The following is a 10,531-nucleotide window of genomic DNA, read 5'->3' as shown; positions in this document are numbered from 1 at the left end:
CGATCCTTCCACCTCAGTCTTCCAAGTAGCCAGAATTACAGGCATGCGCTACCACGCCCATCTGATTTTTTGATTTATTGTAGAGATGAGGTCTTGCTGCCCAGGCGGGCTCAGGCAATCCAGTCACCTCAGCCTCCCAAAGGCGCGGGATTACAGGCTGAGGCACCGAGCCCGGCAAACTCCATACATTTTTCTGTGATGATGTTGATGGTGAGGAAGTGCCAGGCTGCAGAGACAAATGAGAGCCCTGTCCTCATGGAGCTTACAGCCTGTTTGAGGAGACAGATGTTAATTAAACAATCATACAGGCATAAAATTACCTGTGCAGGGACCTGATCTGCATGTGAGGGACAGAGAAGGCCTTCCTGAGGGAGTGCGACTTGAGTTTAGACCTGAAGGATGTCTGCATTTACTAGGCAAAACAGGGCAGGAAGGGCGGGATAGTCTGGGTGGAAGAGCTGGTGCAAAGTCCCTGTGGTCATTTGAAAGACAGAAAGGCGGTTGGTGTGGCAGGGTCCCAAGCAGATGAACAGGGGCAGAGCAGTGGACAGAGCCTACATGCAGAACTTTGTGGGCTGTGCTTAGGATTTTCCCCTCTTTCAAAGCCAGGGGTAGTCACTGCAGGGTTTTAAGCAGCAGAGACATGTGATCAGTCACGTTGTCCAGAGGTTGCCGGCTGCCCTGGAGAATGGCCAGGAGCTGAGCTGCGTGGAGCCATGCTCTTCGGAGGCCAGTGTCTCCCCTGCTCCCTTGATGGTGATGAGGACTGTCTGCAGTGACAATCCAGGCACTCGGGACCCACCCCAGACCTGAGGGATGCCCATGGGTGGGGACTGGTGGCCACTGTCGTCAGACGAAGTTCAGAAACGCCACTATGGGACAGGTGAAAATGAAGAGAGCCAGGCTGCCCTTTAACAGCAGTGTTTAAAAAGTTGCTTCCCGAAGACCTAAGACCATGACTTGGCCAGCTGAATTTTGTGTTTTGCCTATGGCTCTGTGTTTTCTTGAGAATGGTCAAGCTAGAATGAGCGCAGGAATGGAAGTCAGTTCCCAGTGGTTTTCAGTCATTCATGTTCCCAGCCTGGTCTCAGGTTTTCTGTGAGTGCAGGGAGGCTGCTGGCACTACCCCCATCCCAGGAGAGCGCTCTCCTGCCTCTCTGAATTAACGTTGTGCTGATGTGAGCTCCAGATTTTTACCCCAGAGGTACCCTATCAAATGGCAACAGAATGCAAATGGGTGAACATCTGCACTTCTGTGTCAGCTAGTGTCATACCGACATTTTGTGGAAGGCAGCAAGGTGAGCCTGGGTTCTGGGGTCAAACAGAACTGGCTTAGAATCCCAGCTCTTCTGCTAACTGCCTGTGTGACCTAGGGCAGGGTACTGAACATCAGCCTTCTCTCTCTCCCTCTTCCCCTGTCCCCCTTTTTGTTCTAAAGTGTTGGGATTGTTAAATTAAAAGATAAAGTAGGCCAGACGTGGTGGCTCACGCCTATAATCCCAATACTTTGGGAGACCCAGGCAGGAGGATTGCTTGATCCTAGGAGTTTGAGACCAGTCTAGGCAACTTAATGAGACCTCGTCTCTACAAAAATAAAAAAATTAGCTAGGTGTGGTGGCCCATGCCTGTAGTCCCAGCTACTTGGGAGGCTGAGGTGGCAGGATCGCTTGAGCCTGGGAGGTCGAGGCTGCAGTGATACATGATTGTGCCACTGCATTCCGGTCTGATCAACAGAGTGAGGCTCCAACTCAAAAAAAACAAACAAACAATTAAGTATATTCGATATCCAGTGCATAGTAGATGCTCAAGAAATTGTAGGCTATCCTCTCCCTACTTTCCCATACACACATTTTTTCCTCCTACCACCATGGGTAGAAAGAACCTGGATGCTGATGGGCATACTTGTGTGATATTTCCAGCTTTCTATAGAGGTTTTCCACCAACGTTCATCTGTCCGTCCCTTCATCCATCCATTCATTTATTCACTCATTCATTCAACTTGACTGAGTACCTACTACAAGACAGAACGAGAAACTAGGAATCAGAAGTGGATGCTCATTGAAGATTGCTCTCCAGAAGCAGGAAAAAAATATGACTTGAAAAAACAAAAGAGGCAACAATTTGATGTCTAGTCCCTATGCTGTGGTTTTCCACACTGGGAACGAAAGTACTTCCAAAGCCAATTTCCTTCTTGAGAAAGGCTACAGTAAGACAGTACTACTGCCTGGCTGGTGTCAATGTGGCGCCAGGGCCCACTGCTCCTCCCTGCTGCCTGGAGCTGGGGTGGAACAGCACCCACTTGGGCTCAGGGTGTGGGTGGAATGACCAGAGTCCTGCCCCAGAGGGATAAGGCATGCAGCGCAGCACCAGTGGGGGGATTTATTTATTGAGGCAGGTGGTTACTGGGGATTAGGATATCCTGCATCATGGGCTCAGGTTTTTTATTTTCCTGTTGGAAAAAAGTAATACTAATAGAGCCTTGCAAAATGGTCCTCTGAGGCTCCACCTAACTTCCAGACCTGTAATTCCAAAGTGCTTAGGAGGCTAGATAAACTTGAAGTGGATCCAGGTTCCCAGCTGTGAAGACGGTTGTATCTGTCCCTGTCTCTGGCTGGCTCTTACCCTCAATCCAAGTCTTGGAGACCAGCAGTTAAGAAGGCTGACTGACAAACCAGTGTGACCACACATCAGAGAAAGTCCCAGTGACACAAAGTAGGCTTCTCCTCTGGGGAAGCCTGCTGACCTGGGCCTTTCTCAAGGCTCTTATCACCCAAGGCTCTTGCTGCCAGCAAATGGAGGAGGCACTGGTCTGAGATGCCGGGAGGTCTATTATCTCACTTCAATTCTGCTAGAACTCTGGGTGACTCTGAAAAAGTCATTTATCCAGCTCAGTTAACCTCATGTAGCCTCCATTTAGTCTTGTAATTATTGGGCCATACATAGAGGATTACAGAAGAACTTCAAACTGTAACATTCTATCATTTCAACCCACAAATATGGCCATTTGTGTTATCTTTTGTATTTTTGTCACATAATTTTTCTGCTAATAGATTATAAAGCTCCTTGAAGAGTAGAACACTGCCTTATATATCTTGGAACTTCCTAAAATATCTAGCAGAGTACTTTTTACATAGTAGATGCTTTAAAGATGCGTTTAGTTCATTGATTATATATGGGTATAAAGAACCTTACACAGAACCTATTGGTGACTACTTCTGTGAATGTTCCAGAATAGAGAACAACTGGTGTCCATCCTGAGTGGCTGCAATCGACAGATTGAAAAACCAATCAAGGCCGTCAGCAGGGTGGCAGCACACGAATGAGGTAGTGTGGAGGGAGGTAGACTGCTTCTCTACCTGCAGTTCCTTTCAAGTACAATAAAGGAAAAGTGGGACCTTCCGACAAAGGACTTACTCATCTCCCTTCACTCTTGGCATTTGAAGCTTGCCATGCTCTTTTCCAGTTTCTGTCTCAGTATTATGTGTGGCAGAAGGGTTTTTGGGAATTGTGTCACAGCCAACCAGTACTGAAACTGATCATTTCTGACCTCTGAAACACCCAGGTCATGTTATCTGTCAGATCCCTGGAGTTTAAACTCCAACCCAGCTATGAAATCCTTTAATTTGGTGGGAGTGTGTATGTGTTTCTAGCCATTTTCCATGTGCCATGTCCTGTGTGTATACATTTATGTGTGTGACTTTACACCATGGATGCTTTGAAAATTGCTAAGTTATTCACACAATAAATGGAAACTTTCATGTTGGTTAATGTGGCAACAACTTTAGGGGTTTAGGGGTTCCATCTCTTTTTTTTCTTGAGTTGGAGTCTCACTCCGTCGCCCAGGCTGGAGTGCAGTGGAACGCTTATAGCCATCCCTGTGTCAACCCCCTGGGTTCCAGTGATCCTTCTGCCTCAGCCTTCCAAGTAGCCAGAACTACAGACGTGTGTTATCAAGCCCAGCTATTTTTTCTTTTATTGTAGAGATGATGTCTTGCCACGTTACCTAGGCTGGTCTCAAACCCGCGGGCTCAGGCAATCCACTCACCTCGGTCTCCCAAAGTGTTGGGATTACAGGGATCACACATATGAAAAGTATGGCTTTAAAGAAGGCGTGGGTACAGATATGGAGGAATGCTAGGTGGGGTTGGTTAATGCCGATAGTTACTATTATAAGGCCTAGTTGGCTGGAGGTAGAGAATGCAATGAGCCCAGCCAGGGGTTTCATCTTATTGAACACAGGTTCTTGGGTTTGTAGGGCATAGAACTCTTCAACCCCAGTGGACTTTCATGTTGACGGGTTCAGTGAAACTAAGAAGTTAAGTAGCAAAAGAAAAAAATCAACACTGTTCAGAGGAGGGAGTATAGGTACCATTGATCACTAGTTTGCAGCTAGAAAAGAGCTGCTTTGAGACCATCAGCTACAACTGCTTTCAAGAGGCACTGGGAGTGAGGGTGTTAGAAGTATGAGAAAGATTTCTCTGGTGTCTCGAGGTAGGAAAATCATCTTTGGGTTTCAGGAAGGACTGGAAGTTGGGAATTAACTTTCTTATGAGTGTTTCTTTGGATTTGTGCTGTCACCTCTTGGCCATTGGTATCTGTGATTGATTGCCTCTGTCTTCTACAGCTTGGAATTGCCATTGGGTTCTTGGTTCCTCCTGTTTTGGTACCCAACATTGAAGACCGTGACAAGCTTGCCTACCACATCAGCATCATGTTCTATATAATAGGAGGTGTGGCCACTCTCCTTTTCATCCTTGTTGTCATCGGTAAGGTCCTTAATAGACTGATGAGGGTCAGGGGTGGAAAGGCAGGGGGGGTTTGGCTGACCTTGGTGGGACCCTTGTGAACATGCCCTAAACACCACGGACATTTACAGAAACTGGAGGCTGGGCTTCTTATGGTCTTCAAATGTTTTAGCCTGAGCAGTTGCCCTGATTCAGTGCCAGCTGGTCCTGTGTGCTTTGCTAGTGACTCAGGAAAGGCTTATTTGTAATTGACCAGTTCCCCAATCCCATCTCACCAGAGGTAATGGGTAGACTGCTGGTTCCCTTGATGAAACTCCAGTGAACGCTTATGCTACCACAGGCACTATGCTAAGCGTGCCTGGTCATGTTTAGTCAACAACTCTATGAGCAAGATGCCATTAAACACGGAGAAAAATTAGACTCATAAGAAGTTTAATAAGCTAGTCAAGGTTAGATAACTAGTAAGTGGCAGAGATTGGATTAAAGTCCAAGGTTGTCTAACTTCCAACTCTAACTTTCTGAAAAACAAAACAGAAATTGACACACAAATACTAATAATCTCATAGATTTTGTTTTTGGAGATGAGTTCTCACTATGATACCCAGATTGGTCTTGAACTCCTGGGCTCAAGCAGTCTTCCTGTGTCGGCCTCCCAAATGTTGGGATTATAGGCATGAGCCACCACACCTGGCCAATCTCATAGATTATCCTGATAATACCTGGGAATCATATTTCTTTAATACTTAAAAAAAAATTGTTAAGAGTAACATAGGAGCCGGGCTCGGTGGCTCAGCCTGTAATCCCGTGCCTTGGGAGGCTGAGGTGAGTGAATTACCTGAGCCTGCAGGTTCGAGACCTGCCTGGGCAACTTGGTGAGACCTCATCTCTACAATAAATTAAAAAAAATCAGCCGGGCGTGGTAGCGTGCGCCTGTAGTTCCAGCTACTTGGAAGGCTGAGGCGGAAGGATCGCCGGAGCCCAGCAGGTCGAGGCTGCAGTGGCCGGGAGCGGCCACTGCACTCCAGTCTAGGCGAGAGAGTGAGACTCCAACTCAAACAAAAACAAAAACAAAAACAAAAAACAAAAAAAAGAGTAACATAGGCTCATTGTGAAAAATTCTACAAAACAAAAAATCATAAAGAAAGGAGTGACCATGAATTTATCTTTGTACAAATTAATCCCAACCTCCAAATTCAGATTAATATTTTATATGCTATACATTTAATCGGTGAGGTATTGGGTAATACAATTTTTTATTCTCTTTTTTTTTAAGCTGGGTAATGTTATATGGGCTGTGATACATTCAGAAGCAGCAAGGTAGAGGTTTCTAATTTGTTAGTCACCTGTCTAAAGGTTAACCAGCTTTCTTCCTAATCCCTGAAAGTGCCACCTCACATGTTAAAGGTCTCATTTCTGCTTGTTGACTCTACCTCCTGAGGCAAATAGTTCTGTAACTGGGTACCTCATTCTGCCATTCTCACTGGATCATTCCCTCCCTGGGTCCAGGATGAGGAAAGCTGCTTAGGGGCTATTAAAAGCTGGCAGAATGTCTTAGACAGAGGCCTGGGTGCTCCTGGAAAGGTGAGGAGCAAGGGAGCTGACGCCGAGAGCAGGGGAGAAGGACACAGCCAGGGGCCTCCCAGCTGGACTTTGAGTTTTACACTGTAATGTGTCCAGCTCCAAATTCTTGTGTTTGTAGCAGATGAGGGCCTTGTTCTTTGCAGCTGAAAATCTGGACGTGGAACATTTCTGTGTTTCGGCATTTGATTATCAAGCACAGATCAATAGTCGCTAATTGAGTAAAGATCTGATAAACCTTATTTGAATTCTGTTTTCTGGTTGCCAAGTCCTAAGCCAACAACACCTGCTGATGCAGAGATACGTTTCCATCTTGCCTTGCATTCTTTCCCTTGATGGAAGGGGAGGTAAACAGGTAAGATCCTCAGGCCTATTTCCTTAGAAGGAGGAAGCAGGGCTCTGGAGTCAGGGTGTTTTCTAGGTAGGGGCCCCTTTGATCTGCCAGAAGGTAAACCTCATTTCCAGAGCTTCCTCTGACAGTCTGCTGGCCTTTTAGGAGCGCTCTCATGGGGCGTGGGGAGGCCACATGGCGCTTGTGTGAGGACCAGTTTGGCCAAATGGCTCTTAAGCCAGTCTGCTCCCAGAGAACTGAATGGTAGTCAGTGCAGTCAAAATGATCATACCAGTTGTACTAAAATTATCATATAAATGGGATGGTTTTCCCCCTGCCCATCTCCAACCCTTCATGTCAGAGCATCTGTTCCTGCAGGAGCGTGTGTGAGTCTTCTTGTCTCTTTCATGAGGCAGAGATCCGATTCAGACTTGGGGAAACTGGGGTGAACTCCAGGTTTTTCCTACAGAAGATCCCTTTATCAGCTGCCACGTGCCAGGATCTACCAAGCATGGGCAGCACAGGCCTTTCCCCTTGGGAGGACTTCTGGTGCTAAACCACTAACTGGACTCACTCATCCCAAAGTCTCAGCTTCTGCTGCTTCTCCATCCACGTGTTGCTGGTGTATTTTTTCAGTGCTCTGCGGCATGTTATTTGCTGGTTATTTCCTTGATCTTTGAACACTGCCTGGGCGGCCCAGTGATTTCAGCCTTCTAGAGGCCATGAAGAAAACGCAGTCAAAGGACCATTTGCTCAGCCTCAGACTGTGAGAAGCAGCCTCGAGAGAGGAGGGTGTAAAGGGTTTCATTGAAGAATTTCTGTTTTCTTTGGCAGCCATGGCTCCTCAGATATGGAGCCGACTCTGCTGGGGTGGGGCTGTGGGAAGTTTCAGTCCTCTCTGTTTCCTTTCAGTGTTCAAGGAGAAGCCTAAACATCCCCCCAGCAGGGCCCAGTCCCTGAGCTATGCCTTGGCGTCCCCTGATGCTTCGTACTTGAGTTCCATCGTCCGGCTCTTCAAAAACCTCAACTTTGTGCTTCTCGTCATCACCTATGGTAAGGTGCAGGTGTGTCCAGGAGTGCATTCGAACCCGTACCGTGAGATGAGAGGCCCTGAGGTGTCTCTGTGTCGTACTCTTGCCAGATCCCAAATGTGTGTGTCAAGGTGTTACACAGAGTCAACCAGAAGACACAGCCAGGCCCAAGGGCCTTTGCGTGTGCTGTAAAGTCCACCTGGAAAATAATTCCTTCTCGCGTCAGGTGACCTGACAGATGCCCTTTGTTCCTCTTGGTCTCATCTCATTGTCCCTTCTGTGGAGTGGAATTGTCATCTGTCTTCGCTCTTACCATGCTGTTCCATGTACATCTTCACACTTACTGGGTTTAAAGACCCTTTCCAGTTCTACCTTTCCATAGCCTGTCTCTCCCTGAGAGTGGGATTTAGGTTTTCATCTTTATAGCTCCTCAGCAGTGGCCAGCCCGCGGGTGTTCCAGTTGTTCTTGAGTGTATTCATGAATGCAAGCATGAGCCACTCTTCAGCCAGTGCTCCCTCATCTTGCATCATTGCCTTCTCTTTTACCTGAATGCATGACAGCAGCCCTCTTTCATTTCATTTTCTTGGTTTTTGACAAGATTTGAATCTTCATGCTAGTGTATTGGCTTGCCTTTCCAGCAGGGTGTTTTCTGCATCTTCCTTCCAGCATTTAATGAGACTGTTGGATCAAAGGCAAGGACAGAGTCTCATGGCATCCTGTGTGTCCTACAGATGAACACTAGGCTGTTACTTGATACTCTTAGTTCAAGCGCTACTGATCTGCCCAGCTGTGTTGCTGTTCAGCCTCTATTTGACCACTTAAGCCCCCAGTTAAGTTTGATTAAAATCAAGAGTTAACAAGTATATAACACTCTCAGTAACCATATGAAACACAGACACGAGATTGGTTCGACATGACTTATTCTTAGTGAAGCCTCAGTTGGCTTTGACCTCATGTGTTTTGTAGGCTCAAACTCTATTTTGTTGTATAACAACAATAGCATTTGCTATGTGCCAAGTACTTTTCATACATGATTTTATTTAACTCCCACTACACCCATGTGATGGAGGGTACTATATTAACCCCATTTAACAAATGGAGGCAACTAAACTCAGACTAGATAACTAGCCCGAGGTCATAATATCTTTTAAGTGGCAGAGCCAGTGTTGAAATATAGGTTGTCTGACTTCCAAGTTTGACATTCTTTTTTCTTTTTTTTGAGCTGGAGTCTCGCTTTGTCACCCAGGCTGGAGTGCAGTTGCACGTTCACTACCACCTGCAGGTTGACCTGCTGGGCTCAGGAGATCCTTCTTCCTCAGTCTTCCAAGTAGCTGGAACTGTAGGCGTGTGCCACCATCCCTGGCTAATTTTTTAATTTTGTTGTGGAGACAAGGTCTCTTCAAGTTCCCCAGGCTGGTCTCGAATCCCTGGGCTCAGGCAATCTTCTTGCCTTTGCCTCCCAAAGTGCTGGGATTGTAGGCATGAACCACCGTGCCGGGCTGAAGTTAGATATTCTTAATGCCTAGTCCATAATTGCCGGCACTCCTTCCTAGAATTGTACCAGGGTTTCATTTTAGACTAATCAATGCCCTTTATCTCAAAGTGTTTATCTGCTGAGGCACTAGGTAAGAGGTGGTGTCATCCTGGTAGAGAGTCCATCCTGTTTTTAACAATTAGATGACCTCTTGATTGGAATGAATAGCTCTAGATCACTAGACTCATTTTTGAGGTCTCAGATCTCCATTTCACATTCCCTCCAGTTTCTCAGTTCTCTTTGAGCATGTCTCTGCATTCATCTGTAAAGTAAATATAAAGTTTCCAAAACTTAGAGATGTACAACTAAGGAAGCTGTGAGTTTCCCATCAATGCATTGGTGCATTCGAGCATCGATGGGACCAGCCACTTGGTGGGAATGTTGTGGGGAATCTCAGGCTATGGATGGTGAAACTGGATGACCATTGGGGTCCCTTGCAGATTCAGGATTCCATGATTGCAAGAACTTTCACTTTTTCTTAGAGGTAAATATGTTGAGCGCATTGACCTTTGACCACCATAATAAACCTTATTGCACCTGACAACAGGGTATTAGAGGCTTACCGTGGGATTCCAGGGTGAATGAATGGTTAATAAATGTTTTTCTTTGGCTGAAGTGGTGATAGTGGTGGCAGCTGGGCAGTGGTCCCATTCCAGAGGCTGTGGTCTTCAGCTCTGAGGCTGTCGATGTTAGGCCAGGTCACTGACCCATGAAAGCAAGAAATGAAAGCAAAACGTACCAGGAACATTGTTGCTCCTGCTCATTGAGGGGCTCAGCTCTGGGCCATGCTGTGGAGAGAAAGTAACTCCTCCTTCTTCCTCTTGCATGACTAGTTACTTCTGTGGTCATTAACCTGGCAGAGTGGTTTTAATCGTGTACTTTTGGACACTCTTCCTTATCAATTTGGTTAAATGATAACACAGGAAATAAATGGGAAAGCACTTCTTGAAGGGTGGAGTGAGGACCTTAGAAAACCTGCTGGTGCAACAAGGACACCAGCAAAAATTGTCCATTTTTTCAGAGCTTTTGACAAAAGGCTTGTAACAATCCAAATGATATCTATTCAAGAAAAATGACTGAATATCAGTAAGAACAATGGGCTTCATGTTGTAACTTGCCTTGTTTCAATCCTCTTGACTACTGCAGCCTTGTGGCATGGAGCTGTGACAACCAGCTGCTCCATAGCCTTTGAAGGGAGCAAAACAAGCTTGGAGCTTCATATAGAGCATGGCTACAATTTGACCTATCTGCCAGATCCCGGGGAAAGCTCCACTGACAGGACACGCCTATATTTTACCTGACTTGGCATTT

General features: G+C 46.3%; 1 protein-coding gene across 2 annotated transcripts in view; it reads left to right on the top strand.

Moving 5' to 3' along the window:
• FLVCR2 (feline leukemia virus subgroup C cellular receptor family member 2) overlaps positions 1–10,531 on the top strand; it is a 65,031-nt gene that overhangs the window by 32,909 nt on the left and 21,591 nt on the right. For both annotated transcript variants that reach the window (XM_008064152.2, XM_008064153.1), the window contains exons 2-3: positions 4,625–4,766; positions 7,567–7,707. In XM_008064152.2, coding sequence (XP_008062343.1) covers positions 4,625–4,766; positions 7,567–7,707 — 283 coding nt within the window. The remainder of the gene's footprint in view (positions 1–4,624; positions 4,767–7,566; positions 7,708–10,531) is intronic.

The sequence above is a fragment of the Carlito syrichta genome, unplaced genomic scaffold, assembly GCF_000164805.1.
Source record: "Carlito syrichta isolate Samal-C Ts95f unplaced genomic scaffold, Tarsius_syrichta-2.0.1 Scaffold307214, whole genome shotgun sequence".
NCBI classification, from domain to species: domain Eukaryota; kingdom Metazoa; phylum Chordata; class Mammalia; order Primates; family Tarsiidae; genus Carlito; species Carlito syrichta.
The sequence above is the reverse complement of the archived record's forward strand: the minus strand, read 5'-3'. Positions and strand labels throughout refer to the sequence as shown.